The sequence below is a fragment of the Elephas maximus genome, chromosome 8 (genome assembly GCF_024166365.1).
Source record: "Elephas maximus indicus isolate mEleMax1 chromosome 8, mEleMax1 primary haplotype, whole genome shotgun sequence".
NCBI lineage: Eukaryota > Metazoa > Chordata > Mammalia > Proboscidea > Elephantidae > Elephas > Elephas maximus.
The window spans coordinates 8345333-8365117 of NC_064826.1; the positions used below are offsets into that span (position 1 = coordinate 8345333).

Below are 19785 nucleotides of genomic sequence, written 5' to 3' on the forward strand. Positions count from 1 at the left end.
GTGAAGTTTCAAGATAGTGCTTCAGGTGGACGTTCAGAGCCAGAAAAACCAAGTACCTAAGTTTTTTTTTTTTTTTTTTTTTTTTGAGAATCAGGACACCTGTAGCTGTGTTCTGTGGCCTTATGCCAACTTACTTTCCTCTTGTGGGGAACAGTTTCCAACAGGTGGGCTCTTTACTTCCATTCCCATAGCCTTCTGGAAAATGGACAAGGGCAGATGATTGCTTGTGATGCTGAACTATTCTCCACCTGACACAGGTTTGAATTCTAAATTTGGATTTTTGAGTTTTCAGTGAAATCATGTTTCTGCTCCTGTGACCATGGATGGTAATGACCAGTCTAGGAATTTAAATAGCTGTGGACTAGACCCCTTCATCCTATTGCCCAGCCTGGATCCACTGAGCAACCATGAAGGCCTTCATCATCCTCACTCTCCTGGGAGCTGCTGGTGAGTCTCTTGTAATGAATCAGTGGGTGTCTCTCACAGGTGTCTACCACATGTTTAAGTATGTGCTCTGGAAGACAACAATGAGTATTAAACATAGTCTCTGTAGTCAAGAAACCTAGCATGTTGGAACAGCAGCAGTGTACAATATGTAAGCTTATAGGTACTTGAATCTCACTTGTTGGGTACAAGTGCTGCAGGTCAGGAAGATCAAGGTGAGCAGGAGTGCCCATGGTAGAAGCATAGAGAGGCAGGGTTTACTCTGAATTTCAAAGAACAGGTAGAAGCTATGAAGGAAAGGCGATGAAAGGCAGTCCACATTAAGGAAGTGTGTGTCTTGACCATTCTAAGGATTTGGTGTTAGCAACACACACACACACACACAAAACCAGTATATATATATATATATATATATATATATATAATGTGGGGTTTGGAAATGTGTAAATATATATATATGTATGTATGTATGTATTTGCCCTTGATTCAACTCTGATCATGGAACACCCACATGCGTCAGAGTAGAACTGTGCTCCATAGGGTTTTCAATGGCTGATTTTTTGGAAGTAGATCACCAGGTGTCTGTGGATGGACTTGAACTGCCAACCTTTCTACTGGTAGTCTAGTGCTTAACTATTTGTACCAGTAATTGGGACTAATCTTGTATACCTTGAAGAGTCTAGTAGTGTCAGAGCCCGAGTCTCTCTGTGAAGGACAGGATTCAAGGGATTTTAGGAGGCAGAGACATTTTATTTCTCATGAATGAAAGCTATAGGTTTGTGTTTACAACGTCTTTGTCAGTGAAGTCCCTCTGGTGTAAAATAATATGTTTTTAAATCATAAAAAGGAATAGAGAAATGGCTATTTCTATTTCAGCTTACTAAATTTTATACTACAAAAACCGAATACTAAAATTTCCCAATTTGGGCAGCATTATTTCAGTACATCTGTTTAGACACTTAGGAACTTCTTCCTTAAAATTACTTTAACAGTAGGGCTCATATAAATAATCAAAACTTTTGAAGTTGCGGGAAATTTTGATAAATTAGAGGGCCATTCTTCATAAACCTAAATTAATTGATAAATATTTTAACAATAATTGGAATAAGGGAAAGGTTGGGGAGAGAGACCTTATAATGTTTTGTGTAATTACTTTTAGTCTGAAAACAAGAACAGAAATTTAGGAAACAAAAGTACAAACCTCCCTTTGCTCTCCAGGCCAGAATATTCTCAGGTAGCTTCTAAGTCCCTCCTTCTCTTCATCACATGAGGAGATGATATACCAACCACCAAAAACAAACACTCCATGATAATGCAAAGCTTTACTGAAGACGTATTTGCAGGGCCCCTGAGCAGGGCTCTGTGAAATAAGTTTACTTTTTACCCTCAGGCTGTGGTGCAAGGGGTCTCTGATCTGTGTGCGTGCATCTGTGTGCGTGTGTATGGCACACACGTGAAGAACAACCTAAACAATATATTTACTAAATTTAAAGCACAAATTGAAAATAATATAATGGTATAAGTAGGGTGCATGTTAAAGATATAGAGTGATACTGTTTTAAGACAAATTACCTGAAAACCACCATTTCCTTGTTATGTGGGACAAGAGAACTCTTTTTTTCTTACTACTCTGCAAGAACTTCATGGTGGAGTAGAAATTCCAAGAACTATGGGTCTAACAGAATGTTCCCAACTTTCTCCCTGTCAGTTGCTTTCACCACTGATGATGATGACAAGATTGTTGGCGGCTACACCTGTCAGAAGAATTCCCTCCCCTACCAGGTGTCCCTGAACTCAGGGGGCAATCACTTCTGTGGTGGCGTCCTCATCACTGACCAGTGGGTGGTGTCCGCAGCTCACTGCTACAGGCCGTAAGTGCCAACACTGTGTCCCTGTGTTTGAAGGTCTATGCAATCCCCAGACTTGCCAAAGCCAAGGATCCCTACAGAGTCAAGCATGAGGGGTGAAGCATCCAGCTTCTAAGAGTCCCACTATTTCTCCAGAGTTGTAAGTTATGGGGAGGACCCTCAGAGTTTCCTTGATGTCCTCCCAAATGACAAGACTATCAACATAAGGGTGTGTGGAGGGGGAGCAGTGGGTGGGGAAGCATCCCTAGAAAAAGCTTGGGAACATGAACCAGGATGTAGTCCTAATCATTATAACTCAGCCAAAAAAAAGGATTGTGAAGGTAATAAAGTACCTGAACTTTCAGTATAACATTAAAAATAAGCGTAACTTATTCTATCCCCTTAATATTCTGTCTTACCTCTTACTTCTGCCAAGTCTCCTTTCAATAATAATAATAATAAGAGGAGAAAGGGCAGGTGCTGATCAACACCAATGCCCTTTCCTTTCCAATATTCTGTCTCACCTCTGACTCCTGCCTCAGCTCCCTTCAATAATCAGTAATCCAACAGAGGAGAAAGGGTAGGTGCTGACCAACCACCAATGCCTTTTCCGCTCCCATTCTTTTACCGGAGCCATTCGTATCCTGTTCCTACACCTGTGTAGTCTAACAAGAAGAGGCTGTGAGTTTGTGCTTGTGGAGACACTCACCTTGGAAATGATCTCACCTCACTGTGTCCCATGGGTCTACCTTCAGTGCACAATCACCTGTGCAAGTGAAGGCTCAAAGGGTCTGCTGCCTGTGCTTGTGCTCATGACAGGGGTGGCTGGTAGGTGGGGGCACCTCAAGTTGGATACTTAGGAAACTTAATCCTTTAACCCAGCCAAATCCAGGTGCGTCTGGGAGAACACAATATCGCGGTCCTTGAGGGCAAAGAGCAGTTCATTAACTCGGCCAAGGTCATCCCCCACCCCAAGTACAACTTAGCCGCCATCGATAATGACATCATGCTGATTAAACTGAGCTCCCCTGCTACCATCAACTCTCAAGTGTCCACAGTCTCTCTGCCAACGTCCTGCGCTGCTGTCCACTCCCAGTGCCTCATCTCTGGCTGGGGCAATACTGAAAGCAGTGGATGTAAGTGCCTCTGGAACTGAAATTCGTAGGCTCAGAGTCCTATAAGGGGCAGAAATGCTTAGGGCCTTTTAGTTCAAGCTGCCACTCGACACCATGTTCCCGGAGGACAGTCTTGGGGCATATGGGGTCCGAGAATACATTAATGGCAACGAGGAAGATCTATTCGCTGGGATCATGCAGAAGACACAGCAGAAATGAACAATGATAAAGATGCCAAGATATTCAACTGAAGGGTTGTCAATGACAGTGAAAGAACTAGGCACTGGGGAGGTAAACAGAACAGAGGCTATGGGATTTGGTACTGCCTGTTGTGTAGACCTGCTTAAGAATAAAGCCTCTGGACTTGAGGTCTGTGCTCACTGAGGCTCACGTCAGAAAGAGAATAGCTTGTTGATTAGAACCTTCCAGAACAGCATTGTTCTCCCAAACTAGAAGACATTTGCAGTCTGAGAAAAGAGTGGGAGTGTTGGGAAGGAGATAGGAGATATTAGAAGGAAATTCCAGGAATCCGGTGGGTAATCTCCTTCCGTTTTCACTCTTGCCCCCAACAGCCAACTACCCAGACCTCTTGCAGTGTCTGAACGCCCCCATCCTCTCTGACAGTGTCTGCCGCAGTGCCTACCCAGGCAAGATCACCAGCAACATGATTTGTCTGGGCTTCCTGGAGGGTGGCAAGGACTCTTGCCAGGTTCGTTTCTCTGCCCTCCTTCTCCCACCAGCTCAGTCTCCTTCTGTTCCATCATATTTTCCTTTTCCTGGAACACTTAGGATTGATTATGAGGGGTGTGGGATAGTTATAGGATGAATTATAGATTTTATTTTTTGTTAAGGTAACCATTAACCCTAAAGATACACAGAAGATAGCCAGCCAAGAGTAGGTCAGCGTGAATTTTGCAGGAGTGTATGGTGGGAAGTAAACCATGTGGAAGGAGTGGGGATAGCTGAGTGACATTAAATCCCCCAAGTCCTTGCTTTTCTTGGCTCCACAGGCCTGCAGCTGTGGGAAGAGATGGGACTAGAAGGGGGGAGGGAGAGGAATAGGGGTAGAGCATGGAGACTGGGGGTTGGATTTCCAGGAAAAGAGAAGGTGTTTCCATGAGGATGGCAGCCTGGGAAGATGGCCCCAGGGTAATGCAGGGCTATCCTGAGCCGTTCTCCCATCTGGGCCCAGCTGAGAGCCTAACCATTTTTTCCTTTGCTCAGGAGGACTCTGGTGGCCCTGTGGTCTGCAACGGAGAGCTTCAGGGCATTGTCTCCTGGGGCAATGGCTGTGCTCTGAAAGGCAAACCCGGTGTCTACACCAAGGTCTACAACTATGTGAGCTGGATTCAGCAGACAATCGCTGCCAACTAGGCACCTCCCCGGCCCACCTGTACATCTCCATGATCTATCCCCCAGTAGTCAACTGATCTTCCTCCCATGCCTGAAAACAGTATCTAAATAAAGCATCCCATCATGCACCACATATCAGTCTAAGAGTTGTCCTTGCTTGATGTTATGAATGTTCTCTTGAGATGGCTGGTAAATAAGAAGGTGCACATAGAATTTAAAAATTATATTAAGAGAGAATTTGAAGATTATTTAGTCATTCATTCAGTCAAATAAATAAAAATTTATTAATCACTCTTTTAGTTAGGTGGTTCTACTGTAACAGAAATAACACATGTAGGTGGCTTTAACAAACAGAAATTTGTTTTCTCACATTTTAAAAGGCTAGCATTCCAAATTCAGTGTGCAATCTCTAGGAGAATTCTCTCTGTTGGTTCTGGGGGGAGGTCCTTTTCTCTTTTCTGCTTCTATTCCTTGTTCTTCTCCTGGTTAGCTTCATGTGGCATGGCATCTACCTTCTCCCACGTCTGATTTCTCGGTTGGCTGTATTTATATCTTAAAAGATAATTGAGTTAAGACAGTCCTACATTAATACTGCCTCACTAACATAAAAAACAAAATGATTCTCAAGTGGGTTTATAACCACAGGTATAGGAGTTAGGAATGACAACATAAATTGTTGACACAGCTTAATCCATAACACTACTATATGCCTCTGTATGGGACATTGAGGATATAAAGGTGACTAAGGTTCGAGCTCACTGTTACCACCATACCTTTCAACAGATGATGAAGTGAACATACAGAAAGTTAAAATCAACTTCCTGCAGCCACGGGAATGCTGAAAGGAGACCCACTGCCCTTATTCCCAAAGCATTGTTGCCGCTGCTATGACACTGTGATCTTTTTCTCTTCCTTTCTTCTCTAATCCATTTGAAAGTCTGTGACCATGGAAACTAGTAGATGGAGAAACCTTAAACATCACAACTTTCCCTACATCTCCAAGTCTCCATTTACCTCTATGTTCCTACAATTTCTTTCTTATTTTCCAACTGGGGTTCTATAGCTAGAGGTGCATGGTCTCTGGAGAAAACCTGTGCCCTCTTCCCACTATCTATACCCCTAGACCCCACCCCTGATTATGCACTAATTTAAACTACAAGGAAAAAAAAAGTACAAGTGCAGATAAGTTTGCAGAAGAGAGACCTATTCCCCTATGGTAGTGAAGGTTGTGGGGCGAAGGTGTCATTTGGTGTCTTCTACCCTGTCTGGGTTGTGCACCATGGAGTCCCTGCTCCAATTCATCAAGCCATCCCTCTCCACCTCATCCTTGTTCTATGAATCCCCAGAGCAGGTTTTTAGTAGAATTCCCTACGTGTAATCCCAATGTAGTCCACTCAAACACTAGAGGTTCCTCTCCCTGGGTAGAGTTGAACAGGTCTGGTGTGGAAAAAGAGATGGGACATATGGGGTCTGAGCATGGAGAAGGTGGAGTAGGTTTAAGAGAGGAACATGTTTGAGGGCTCAGTAACAAAGGAAAGACGGAGTATCTTGGGAGGAAAATGTGGGCACCCATTCCCAAGTCTCTGTCCATTTGTCACTCTGGATGGCACATCTGTAGACAGCAGTTCTGAACTCTAGTGCTGCCTTATCACTGTTGCTGGGACCAAGTCAAGGTTCCTGAGCCTTGCAGCCAAGACTCACATATTTGGACTCCATTGATCTTCCCTCTTTTACCTCTTTAGTTCTTACTGGATTGCTTTTATGTTTGTGTACTGCCTAAATTAATTTTTAAATAATATTTAATTGTATTTTTAGTGGAGGTGTACACAGTAAAACAGGTTCCCATTCAACAATTTCTACACATATTGTTCAGTGACATAGATTACTTTCTTCACATTGTGTCAACATTTGCATTATTTTGTTCTACTTGCTTCATTCCCAGCTTCATTCCCAGTAACCTAGTCTCACTGTCCCCCAAATTTCTCATCTATGCTTTAGAGTAATTTGTGACCATTTCTCTTATATAGATGATTTTTTAGAAGAACACGGTACTCGAGGATGATATCCTTTTGCTTTATGAGCTAACCTTCCATTTAGGTAAAGGTGACATGAGGGGATAGTTTCAGTTCAAGGATTAGAGAGTATCTCAAGGCAATAGTTTCAGGGAGTCTCCAGTCTCAATGGGTCCAGTAAGTCTGGATTTTTTGAGAATTTGAAGTTCTTTTCCACATTTTTTTTCTCTTCCTATGAGGATCCACCTATTGTGGTCCTGATCAGAATGTTCAGGAGTGGTAGCCAGGCACCATCTAGTTCTTCTGGTCTCAGGGTAGAGGAGGCTGTGGTTAATGTAGACAATCAATCCTGTAGACCAGTTCCTTCTCTGAATCTTGGGTTTCCTTCTTTCCCTTTTGCTCCTGATGAGTAGAGAAAAATAGCTGTATCTTAGATGGCCACTCCCAAGCTTTTAAGACCCCAGACGCTACTTACCAAACATAAACTTTATGAACTGTATTATGCCAACTGACTATGTTGTCCCAGGAGACTATAACCCTAAGTCTTCAAACCAAAATAACTAATCCCATGAGGTAATTGGTTATGTCTAAAAAGTATCAGTTTCTGCAACTGTTATTTGTTTTATTATACATATATATGTCATTGTTACAATGGTCTAAATTAATTTTATGTATAACTCCTCTTTGTTAAGTAGTCTTAAGTTTATTTACCTTACTAAACATCTTAAAGTTCTCCCCAGAACAAAATATGCTTTAAAATTCCCAGTTTCCTCCAAAATGTCTTTCTACTCCACCCCATCACCACCACCAATACACACACCTACTCATCTTGCCACTTCAGGTAAAGGGAAGACTCAGAGACCTGACAAGGTATCTTAGGTTGGGTTCTCTAGAGAAGCAAAACCAGTAAAGTGTATGACTATGTATATAAGTATATAGAGAGATTTATATCAAAGAAATAGTTCACGGAATTGTAGAGTATAGAACATTCCAAGTTCATGGATCAGGATAGAGGCATCTCCTGATTCTTGTAGCTGCAGGGGCTGGCAAATCCAAGATCGACAGGTCGAAGAGCAGGGTTCTTGCTCACAGGCTGTGTAGATCAACCAATCCCAAGATCAGCAGATAAGCTGGTAGCTCAAGTCCCAAGAACCAGAGGTCAGGTTAACAGGAGCCAGCTGCAGGACCAGGCAAAATCCAGAATGTCCACTTATATTCAGATGCAGGTCACACTCCCAAGGAAACTCCTTTTCAGTTGATTGGCTACTCACAGCAGATCCCATCTTGAGGGTGATCATATATAAAACACTGAGAATCATGGCCCAGTCAAGTTGACACACATTCTTAACCATCACACAAGGTAACTAAGACCTATAAAAGATGGGAGATCAGAGCAGAAGAACAGTGAGAAAAGGGCAAATAAATCATTTGTTCTTGATGCTCTCCAATAGTCCCTTATTTGCACATTTGTCATTTTCTGCCTCTTACTTTGTTTAAAGACCAGCTTTTCACAATTTCTGAATTTCTTTTAAAATGTAAATTCTGTAGACTCTTTGACCCAGCAACTTGACTTCTAGTAATTTATCTATTAAAATATGCACATAAGTTCAAAAAGATGCATAAATGCAATCATATCACTTAGGAGGTATTCAGTTGCAAGCAACTTTAGTAGTGAAATCACATTTTAAAAAACCTTTAAAAATGAAAATATTTACAATCTTAGTATTATTTTAGTCTTACTTTTAGAAATCAACCAAGAATGTCGGTCTCATTGAAAGGATATGACTTAGGCAGGGTTCCCTAGTGGAGCAAAACCAATGAAGCATATAGAGAGAGAGAGAGAGAGAGAGAGAGACATTTGTTTCAAGGAAATTGCTCATGCAGTTGTGGAGTCTGGCAAGCCTCAAATTTGTGGGTCAGGCATCAGGCTGGGGTCTTCTCCTGACTCATGTCATTGCAGGGGCTGAAGCACCCAAAATTGGCAGGTCAGATGTTAGGATGCTGGTTCACAGGGCTGAGGAAGCTGGCAAATCCAAAATCTCCTGGTCAGGAGGCAGGCTGCTGGCTCACATTCCAAGAACCAGAGGTCAGAGGATGATGAGTTGGATACAATTCGAGAGAGGGAGAGCTTTGCCAGAACATCCATATATATTGGATGCAGACCACACCCCCAAGGAAACTCCCCTTTCAACTGATTGTTTGCTCACATTGGATGATTACATAATATCTGCCAAACCACTGAGAAGCATTGCCTAGTCAAGTTGACACATAACCTTAACAATCACAGGATACAAACTCAAAAGCCTTTAGCCTTATGGATATTCATTTATTCTGAAGAGCTCAGTCTAATCACTTTCTACTTCTATCTAGCATAATCACTGGACTCCACTGTGGGTGCCTTCCAGTCTAATAAGGGCTCAGAGACACAGCTGAAGAAATCCAGAACACTGCAAGTAGGAATAAAACAAAACCAAACCAGTTGCTGTTGTGTAATACTAGTTTTCCACAACCCGTTTCTCCAGTTTTACAGTTTCCCAGCACCCCCAAAATAAATCAGCTGACTTACTGCTCCACTAGTTGATCTCTTCTTCTCACCTACAGACTCGAGCTCCTTTATCAAAACTAACCTGTTGGTTGCATATGCCCTACAACACTACCTTTACAGTCCACATGGACTATATTTATGCATACAATTCTTCTATGTGTAAAGTCAGTTAAGTAATTCAGTTATTTAACATAGCTTGTTATTAAGGCCATATCCATAAGGCAAATTCAACTTGAATTTTTAATTGACTGTCCCTATTTCTATGGTCTGTTTACAGGAGTCTCAAGGTGCTACAAATGGTTAAGTGCTTCACTACTAACTGTCTGAGTCCACACAGAGGTGCCTTGGAAGGTCTGGCGATCTGCTTCCAAAGGCCACAGTCTAAACCCTATAGAGCACAAGTTCTACTCTGCAACGCATGGGGTCCCCATGAGTTGGGATCCACTTGATGGCAACTGGTTTGGTTTTGGTTTCATTCCTACTTGCAGAGTTCTGGGCTTTTTCAGCTCTGCCTCTGAGACTGTATTAGACTGGAAGCCACCCAGAGTGGAGTCCAGTGGAAGACCACAGGTGTCCACCAAGGCACATTTCCAGGTCAATGAGCCAAAAGCAGTAAGGGAACCATGTGCTTCAAAAGAAAATGAAGTCGTACTGTCTGATAGCTGATGGAAGAGCTGTTTTGCCCTTATTTATAAGGGAGACTTTCCCTGATTCTTTGTTGTAATATTTTGTCAAAACATTTATGTATTATTTCTGTAATTTTAGAATATTTTTTAAAATGTGAAGATAGTACCTTCCTGGGAATCATGGACTGTGTCATCCTGGTGCATGAGGGGTCCCCCCATCACCCCGCATGTCTCTGTCACACACGAAGTAGAAAGGCAGTGCGGACTTCTGAGGAACCCCTTTCCAAACTCCTGAACCAGGAGTATCCTTTCTCTGCACCTAACTGCCTCATCCACGGCCTCGTCCTCCATTTCCTCAACAAGATGGAGCTCCCGTATCAAGCATACACAGAAGGAAGACACCTGCATCAGCAGGACCCTGCCTGTCATTGCCGTAGAACTTCCTTTTGAGGTTCCTCACTTTGACCTCACTTTTTCCATTGTCGGATGACCAATTAATTGAACTCAAAAATGAAGTTTTGGAATTAATACCCTTCTCCTCAATCCACTGAGACCCTCTTCAGTTTCATGTTCATGATTACCTAATATGATCGCTTAGCCCTCAAAGGAGAGAATGCCTCTCTGCAGTGTGTCTAGCAAAAACTGGCTTCAGTGTAGCTTTGTATTGTCTCTCCATTTTTACGTTTATTTTACAGTTTTTTGCAACAAAAAAAAATCCTTCCTGCTCTCTTTTGGGAAAAAGGCATAAAAAATATTTAAAAACTCTCTCTCTCTTTATATAATTTAGCCCCCTTCCTACAACCCAAGACACTTTTGTTGAATCAATACCCTCATAAGCCACTTGGGATGGGGCAAGTTACACCCTCCCAAGAGAAAGATAACTGCTTTTGTATTGTTGCCTTGTTGTGTGCCGTCCAGCGGATCCCAACTCACGACAACAATATATGACAGAGTAGAACTGCCCCATAGAGTTTCTGAGGCTGTAATTTTTACAAAAGCAGGTGGCCAGCTCTTGTTTCCCATGGAGCAGCTGGTGAGTTAGAACCACCCACCTTTCAGTTGTTCTACTGACTGGGATTTTCAAAATGAAGACCTGATCTATTTGGTGAAAACAATAAAGGGGATAGGAGACCCTGGGTGGAGCAAGCGGTTAACATGCTCAGCTGCTAACCCAAAAGCTGGCAGTTCCAGTCCACCCAGAGGCTCCTTGGAAGAAAGGCCTGGCAATCTACTTCTGAAAAAACAGCCATTGAAAATCCTATGGAGCAGAGGTCTACTCTGACACACACATGGTGTTGCCATGAGTCAAAATAGAGAGAGATGAGGTAGAAAAGCTAAGGAAGGAATTTTGAAAAAGAGTAGAGATAGCTAAGATAGATCTTTATGAAGTTCTGCTATGCGTTGCACAATACAAATCTTCAATTTCTCACGACATGTCCAGAACAATATTCTTTTTTTGCTTCTGTGTTTTATAGTTGAATTTGTTTTGGAGAATGAGATAAAATAATGATTAGATAACTTCAAGACAGGCATGGGGAGAATGATGAGTTTTCCCAGGAAAGGCCTGCCACATATGGGTAACCCAGGATGAAGTAAAGTAGGATGAGTAAGGTGTATTTCTTTATCAGCTATGGCCGTTTCCATAGAGAAGGAAAATTCCTTCACACCATAGAAAACATGCTGTCCGAGGTCTTTCTTCAGACTCCGTGTCACTCAGAAGACAGTCAATAGACAGAAACCACACCAGCAATATGAAGGGGGGAGCTTAGCACAACGAATTAAAACTCAATAAATGCTAAATTATTTTATCACTATTAATTTTAAAAAATTTGGATAATAAAGAAATAGTATGCCCAAGACGGAGTCCTGGTAGCATAGTGATTAAGAGCTCAGCTGCTTACCAAAAGGTCAGCAGTTCAAATCCACCAGCTGCTTCTTGGAACCCTATGGGACAGTCCTACTCTGTCACATAGGGTCGCTATGAGTAAGAATTGACTCAATGGTAACAGGTATGGGTTTTAGGGTTTATCACCCAAAGACTAGAGGATTTCGAAAAATTCAGATTGCGGGCTTTGTCTTGGGCTGGGTTCTCTAGAGAAGCAAATCCAGTGAAGTGTGTGTGTGTATAGATATACATACAGAAAGAGAGAGAGAGGCAGGGAGATTTATATCAAGGAAGAGCCTGGAAAGTCCTAAGTCCATGGGCCAGGTGTGAGGTTGGAGGCTTCTCCTGACCTCACAAAGCTGCAGGGGCTGATGACCCAAAATCAGCAGGTCAGACAGCAGACTGCGAGCTCAAGTCCCAAGAACCAGAGGCCAGATAATGACGAGTCAGATGCAGCAACCAGAGCAGAGCAAGAGCCAGGAAATTTTGCCAGAAAGTCCATATATATTGGATGCAGAACACACCTCCAAGGAAAAATCCTTTCAACTGATTGGCTGCTCATAGCAGATTTCATCATGGAGGCGATTACATTATTACATAACTGTCAAACTATATCATAACTGCCCAACTACTGAGAATCATGGCCCAGTCTGGTTGACACACAACATTAACTGTCACAAGCTTCAAATGAATAACTAAATTTTAGGAGAATGAAGTTTGTGTATCATTTTTAGAGATATAGTAATATTATTCTTTACAGCCTTTTATAACTGATTTGCTCATTAAATTACTCTGACACAGGCCGGTACTGGCCTGTATGCTTTGCCTTTGTTCAATCTATTCTCCAGAGGAGGTAGGACTGAACTGGCTATTGATGACTTATCTCTGGGTGGGGTAGGGGTGTGGTTGGAAATAATTGTGAAAGTGAACTTACAAAGAGGAGTGTGGTGTATTGTGAAATGTCACAGTTGTCTTAGGGAGAAATAGGGAGAGCACCTCCGATGCGAATATCCGGTGTCCTGGCCTTAGCCTTTCACAGGGATGAGTAAATAGGTCACAGGTGGAGGAATTTACAGTGGGCATTGTTTGCAATCAGGGCAAGTCTCAGTCAGTTAGCTGAGCAGGAAATGTACATCTCTGGGTCAAGCCACTTTCAGGGAGCCAGTCTAGTCACCTACCACTCCTGTGACACCAAGTGTGTCTGAGCAGAACTGTTCTCCATAGGGTTTTCAATGGCTGTGACCTTTAGGAAGTAGATCAGCAGGACTTTCTTCCAAGGTGCCTCTGGGTGGATTTGAACTGCCCATCTTTCAGTTAGCAGGCAAATGCATTAACCACAGGCTCTTCTCAGGGGCTCCTTCAGGGGGGTCAAACAGTTCTAATCTCAGCTAGGCATTCATGAGGCAGCGAACAGGCAGTTGGAAGGTCTGTGTGGGGCCTTGTCACAGGTAAACAAGTGACAGGGAGTTGTATACAAATCATACAGAAAAGGGTATTCTTTGCAGAAAGCTGTTTCCTGGAACACAAAAGAGTGGGTGGAGGTTTCTTAACCATGGCTGTTTCCTGGGAGCTCAGGGCTCTGGCAGAATTCACCATTTTCATGGAGAACCTGCTAACTTAGTTCCAAGTCCTGACTGAGCCACTAACTCCCAGGTGGACAGAGCTTCCTCATCACTGAAATGATGGAGGAGGGAAAAAAAAATATATATATATAAAAAATATATTAAATGTACTTCACACTTCATTGTTGTGTGAGTCTGTGAGCCTCAGGGGCCTCTTAGGAGAAGGAGCAAGTGGCAGAGGGCAGGGAGGGCAAGAGAGTTCACAGTCACAAAGGGAGGAGGGGACAACAGTGGCTATGTCATAGAGAGGGGAGGGAAGTGTCCCTGCTATATACAGAGCCTTGGGGACACGTTCAGGCCAGAGAGAGAGAGGAGCCAGAGTATGCTAGGTCCTCTCCTTCCCCTCTCTCACCCACGTCAGAGGCGGTGCTGATATCACTGGGCTTTGGTAAAGACTAGATAGAGGACTACTATAAGATCCTTGTCCCCTTCCCCTTTTGCCCCTGCTTCTCCCCAGCTATCCTTGCCAGGGACACTCAGACTAAAGACTGGGACAGGTTGACGCTCGATTCAACTTAAGTGCTCCTGGTAGTCCCAGCCACCATGAAGTGCCATCTGGTCTTCACTCTTCTGGGTGCAGCTGGTGAGTGGGACCCTGTTCCGCCCAGGGCACCATCAGGGTTGGGCTGTTGAAAGGTGGGAGCCAGAAGTAGCCAGCTACTACTAAAGAGATAGGTTGTGGAGGGCACTTAAAAATCAATGAGCTCACTCCTTCAGAAGCACTGAGTTTTTCATTCATGGAAATGGAAAATTTGGCAGTGGATATTGGCGATGGTTAGAGCCCTGGGGGTGCAGCTGTTGAGAGCTTGGCTGCTAATCACGTGGTCGGCAGTTCAAGTCCACCAGCTGCTCCTCAGAAACACTAGAGGATAGCTCTACTCTGGCCTGAGGGGGTGCTATGAGTCAGAATGGACTCAACAGCAACAGGTTTGGTTGTTGGTTCTATTGGTGTTGATTGCACCACGGAATTGATGTCGCTGAATTGTATCCGTGAAGAATGTTGAAATGGCAAATGTTGTGTTATCTATAGTTTTACAGCAATAAAAAATTAATTAATTGATTTAAAAAACAATGAGCTCCTGCAGGTGACAACAGGAATCGGTCTCTATGCAGAACTGTGCTGATCAACGCTCTCTCCACACCCAGGGCATCTGTGAGCAGCCAGGATGCTTGCGCTGTAAACGTTCCCTGCTCCAGGGAGCCCGCTCAGCCCCTGACCATGTGGTTTCCTAGGTTCCTGCATTTCCTGGCAGCCTCCCCCCTCTTTACTTGGGCAGATGGGCATTAGAGGAATGGGCCCAGCAAGGACAGAGGCGGCGGTCAGGAGCTCTGAAGACTTATGGCCCTCATCCAAGCTTTCCCCCTCTTTCTACCACCAAAGTCAGGCTGTATTTCATTTTTTTACCCATGACCCCCACACTTTGCAAAGTTATTATAAGACAATGATGCTTTTTTAATTATTATTCATTGTTAACATGAAAAGCTTTGCCAATCAGATGGTCAGCATGAGACAGGCCCATGAGTTAGTGACTCAGGAGTTCAATATAATTCCATCTGAAACAGGGAGACATGCTGTCAAGTTCCTTAAGGGACATAGCTTGGGAAGGAGCCCTAGTGGTGCAATAGTTAAGTGCTCAGCTACTAACCAAAAGGTTGGCAATTTGAACCCAGCCAGCAGCTCCGTGGGAGAAAGACCTGGCAATCTGCTTCCTAAAAGATTAAAATCAAGAATATTCTATAGAGCAGTTCTACTCTGCACATGTGTGGTTACCATGAGTCAGAATAGATTCAAAAGCAATTTTTTTTTTTTTAATATATAGCTTGGGTGACATCCATTATTCCCTTGGATTTTTTCAAGTATTAAAAAATGTATTAAAAAAAGAAAAATAGTCTTTTTTTGATGTTAAAGACCTTAAACCAAAAAACCAAACCCATTGTCATCGAGTCGATTCCGACTCATAGCGACCCTAAAGGACAGAGTGGAAGATTGGGAAAATCTGCCCTGGCCTATTCTAACCTCTCAACCTTTCTCTCTCTCTCTGCCTGTGACACCATCAATTCTCCAGTAGTCGTTCTGGCCTCCAACTCTCAAGATGCTAATTTGAACTTACCACAAAATTATAATATTCCTTACATGGTCTACCTACAGTCCAGCCCCGAGCCCTGTGTGGGGTCTCTCATTCACCCTGAGTGGGTGCTCACGGCAGCTCACTGCCCCTTACCGTAAGTACCGCTTTGCTCTGGGACCTGGGTGGGTCCTGCTCAAGCAGGAAAGAGAAGGGCAAGGAAACCCTGGGCAAGGAAATACATCCCTTGCAAATCTCATTGTTTCTGTTGTGTGTGAGAAAGTGTTGTGTGATTGATACTGTCTCAGTGTCCCAGAGCTGCTGTAACAAAGTACCACAAACTGGGTGCCTTTAAATAACAGAAATGCATTCTCTCACAGTTCTGGAGTCTAGAAGTTCTCCACCAGGGTATCAGCCTGGCCATGCTCTTTCTGTCCCCTCCAGAGGAAGAGCCTTCTTTGCCTCTCCCGGCTCCTGGTAGCCCCAGTTGTTTGTTGACTGCAGCATAACTATAGTTTCTGTCCCTGTCATAACATGGCCACCTTCCCTCTGCTTCTGCCTCTCTGTGTCACTTCTCTCTTATAAGGACACCACTCAGATGGAATTAGGACCCACCTTATTCCAGAAGGACCTCATGTTAACTGATACCATCTTCAAAGACCCTATTTCCAAACAAGGTGACATCCACAGGTGCTGGAGTTTAGGACTTCAACCTCACTTTTTTGAGGGGTGGTACAGTTTAACACCATGTAAGGTTTTTGTTTTTTTTTTAAATACACTATGCCTCTAATACAACAATCCTATAAATTATAGTTATTATTACTTTACAGACAGGGGCTGATCACTTGGCTTCTAAGGTCTGATAGACACACTTAGGATGACTGGAGGGGTTGACCCTCACATTTTCCATAGTTCTGACATCATATGACCCTGTTCTGTCCCATGACCCTGGCTTCTTCCTCCCAAAGCAATAAAATCAGACTGGGAGTCTACCAACCCAGCATCCCGACTAAGAAAGAGCAGAGACGGGACCACTCAGTGATCATGCGCCACCCTGACTTCCAAGCACACACTCTGAACCACGACCTGATGCTGATCAAGCTGTCCAAGGCTGCCACTATGAACAGCTACGTGGGGACCATAGCAATAGCCTTGGAGCCCATGTCCTTCAATGATTCCTGCTTCATCCCCACCTGGACCTGGAACAACTACAAAAACTGTAAGTGCTAACTCTGTGGGCTTAGTCCAGAGGGGCTAGAATTGGGGAACATGCAGAGGGACATTCTTGAAGGAAATAGCTGCTAGAGGTGATGTTCTTGACCCTAGAGCAGTTAACTGCCAAGGCTGGAACAAAGAAATACAATCCAAAGAAATGGAAATAGTGCAGCTATGTGACTCAAAACCATTGCCCTCAAGATTCTGACTCCCAGCAAACCTGCAGGACAGAGTAGAACTGCCCCATAGGGTTTCCTAGGCTGTAAATCTTTACAGAAGCAGACGGCTACAACTTTCTCCCAAGAAGTAGCTGGTAGGTTAGAACCATCAACCTTTCAGTTATCAGCTAAGCACTTAACCACTGCACCACCAGGGCTCCTCAGTCGTGTGACACCAAAAGAAAAGGAGCAGGCAGTGGTTGCTATATCTTGAGAACATCTAAGACCAGAGTGTGGAGCTGCATTGACTGTTCTCAGGGATTGCTGTAGGTGGGAAATAGGGCTGGTCCAAGAGTGCACGTGGCAAAGGGGATGGCAGCTCATTTGTTTTCTCCCCCACAGTCAGTGACCCTGAAGTCCTCGCATGGATCCACCAGCACTCTCTGCCCTTCATTGAGTGCCAGGAGGCTCTCCTCCAGAAAAGCACAGGGAACTTCATGTGTGTGGGACAGCCTCTGAAGGTCTCCTCAAAAGTCAAGGTACTCTCCTTCCGGAACACAAGACCACAACACAAGGAGGAGGGGGCTCACAGAAAACCAAGTGACACTTGCCTTAATTATTTACTGCTGTTGTAACAGAAATACCACAAGGGGGTGGCTTTAACAAACAGACATTTCCTCACAGTTTAGGAGGCTAGAAGTCTGAATTTAGGGCACTGGCTCTAGCGGGAGCTTTCCCTCTGTCAGCTCTGGGGGATGGTCCTTGTCTCTTTTCAGCTTCTATTTCTTCACTCCTTGGTGATCTTCATGTGGCCTGGCATCTACCTTCCCCCATCTCTGCTTGCTTCTCATGTCTAATCTGCTCCTTTTATATCCCAAAGGTGATTGGCATAAGACACAGCCTACACTGATAATGGTCTCATTAACAACCCTATTCCCAAATGGAATTACATCCACAGGTATAAGGGTTAGATTTACAACAAATATTTTTGATGACACAATTTAATCTGTAACAACACTCATCCAAAGAGTGAGCAGCTGGTGATTCATCCCCCCTTTCAGAGTGGGAGATCTGGCAGGACACCTGTCCTTCCTCTCCTGCTCATACTCAGCTCGGGTCAATTCCTCCCTCCTGCTCACACTCAGATTGGGTCAAGTCCTCCTTCCTGCTCACACTCAGGTCAGGTTCACTTGAATCAGCAGAGATGTGAAGAGAGGTTGTCACCTCTCAAGAAGAAAGAGTATGTCCCTTTGCTGTCTCTGCTACTGTACTGAGCCACTTCTTGGGATCCACTCATGTTCCATGACTACAGATCCCCCTGACCTCTGGTCTCCTCTCTCCAACAGGAAGTTTCAGCTGCTCTGGCCGTCTGCAGTGGGCGGCTGCATGGGATCCTGTCCTGGGCCAAGGGCAGTGTCACCCTAGGAAGTGAAGCATTCTTCACGGAAGTTCATCCTTATGCAAGGTGGATCATGAATATCATCAGTACCCACTGAGGTCCTTGGTCCCTCCATTCCCTGGGTGCAGCATCCTCACGATTCTTTACGGGGCCCACCACCTCTTCATCTTTCTTGTTCTTGAACAGAATACAAATAGAAAGTCCTCAATAAAAAAATCCACTGAGAGTGCTTGCCCTGACTCCCACTCTCTTTATCACGGAAACCATGAGAACGATGAGGGATCTAACAATGTCCCCACTTCATTCAAAAATCACTGCGCCACCAACTCTTTTGTAGGCACTGCATATGCTGGGGACACATGAATGAGTAAGACGTGGCCTTTGCCATTGGTTAGCCAGTTACGGTACCTTGTGATGATTGCTATAATGGATATGAGCACTAAGTGATATGAGAACATTGGGAGAACTGTGCTGGCTGGGAGAGTCAGGGACAGGGCCAGAAAGACAGACAAGTGAGGGTAGTGTAAAGTGGTGGGAGAGAGCTTGCACTCGGGAGGAGGAAGAGACGGGGTTTGTGACGTTCCTCAATAAGATGGTCCCTACGTAGTTAAACACTGAGCCAAGGAAATGGTCCCTATAGGGGTTCCTAACTTGGTAAGGTCCCTAACTTGGTAATTAAACTTTAAGCCAAGGAAATAGTCTCTATAGGGGTCCCTGACTTGGCTGTTAAATGTTAACACAGAGAGATAAGAGACAAGAAGGGTACAAAACCCTAAGAAAACGACTATTGGGGCTCTCAGACTCTCTCTCTGAGCAGTCTGCTTGATGCTGTCTTGTCAAGTGTACTTTCACTATTATCCCTCTGCTAACTAATAAAACCCCTTGCTTGCTTGACACTCTTTGTCTCAGTGTTTGAATTCTTTCCTACACCAAAAACAAGAACCGAGGCTATTCTCCAGTAACAGTAGGACATTGTAAACCCGAGGATGTAGCTTATGAGAAGGCACAGGAACATACAAAAAGGTGGCATGGTCTGGGAAACGTAGCACCACAGGTAAAAAATGAACTCTGCAGAGGAAGACAGAATGTGGTTAAAGATGATTCTATACAGGTAGGCAAGGGTTGGCTCCTGAAGGATCTGCTCTGCTAGATAAAGAAATTTAGCTGTTATCTTGAGAGCATTGGGGGAGGGGGTCACTAATGCCTCTATGACATAGTCAGATTTCTATAATCAGGTTTCTGAATTAAGAGATAATACTGAAGAGATAGAAAAGGAGTCCCTGACTGGTGCAAAAGGCTAACACACTTCGCTGCTATCTGAAAGGTTGAAGGTTTGAGTCTACCTAAAGGTGCCTCGGAAGAAAGTCCTGGTGATATGCTTCCAAAAAGCCAGCCATTGAAAATCCTGTGGGGCACGGTTCTATTCTACCACACGTGGGGTGGCGGTGAGTCAGAACCAACGCAGCGACAGCTGGTTGGCTTGGGCTATGGAAGTAGG

The 19785-nt window shown here is 44.0% G+C and overlaps 2 protein-coding genes across 2 annotated transcripts; both read left to right on the plus strand.

The window, feature by feature from the left end:
• Positions 1 to 387: 387 nt before the first annotated feature.
• LOC126081529 (trypsin-like) lies at positions 388 to 4878 on the plus strand. The gene is made up of 5 exons (XM_049893515.1): positions 388 to 447; positions 2153 to 2315; positions 3174 to 3427; positions 3979 to 4115; positions 4631 to 4878. Exons 1-5 carry the CDS (start codon positions 408 to 410, stop codon positions 4778 to 4780), a joined length of 744 nt encoding a protein of 247 aa, XP_049749472.1. The 5' UTR covers positions 388 to 407; the 3' UTR covers positions 4781 to 4878.
• A 9114-nt stretch (positions 4879 to 13992) lies between these two features.
• On the plus strand, positions 13993 to 18384 carry LOC126082202 (serine protease 58-like). The gene is made up of 5 exons (XM_049894597.1): positions 13993 to 14032; positions 15516 to 15672; positions 16484 to 16734; positions 17291 to 17427; positions 18235 to 18384. Exons 1-5 carry the CDS (start codon positions 13993 to 13995, stop codon positions 18382 to 18384), a joined length of 735 nt encoding a protein of 244 aa, XP_049750554.1.
• Positions 18385 to 19785: the final 1401 nt, after the last annotated feature.

Coding starts and splice junctions, on each gene's coding strand:
- LOC126081529 (XM_049893515.1), top strand. CDS start 408: ATGAAGGCCTTCATCATCCTCACTCTCCTGGGAGCTGCTG. Junction 448..2,152: donor CACTCTCCTGGGAGCTGCTG/GTGAGTCTCTTG, acceptor TCTCCCTGTCAG/TTGCTTTCACCACTGATGAT. Junction 3,428..3,978: donor CAATACTGAAAGCAGTGGAT/GTAAGTGCCTCT, acceptor TGCCCCCAACAG/CCAACTACCCAGACCTCTTG.
- LOC126082202 (XM_049894597.1), top strand. CDS start 13,993: ATGAAGTGCCATCTGGTCTTCACTCTTCTGGGTGCAGCTG. Junction 14,033..15,515: donor CACTCTTCTGGGTGCAGCTG/GTGAGTGGGACC, acceptor TCAATTCTCCAG/TAGTCGTTCTGGCCTCCAAC. Junction 17,428..18,234: donor AGGTCTCCTCAAAAGTCAAG/GTACTCTCCTTC, acceptor TCTCTCCAACAG/GAAGTTTCAGCTGCTCTGGC.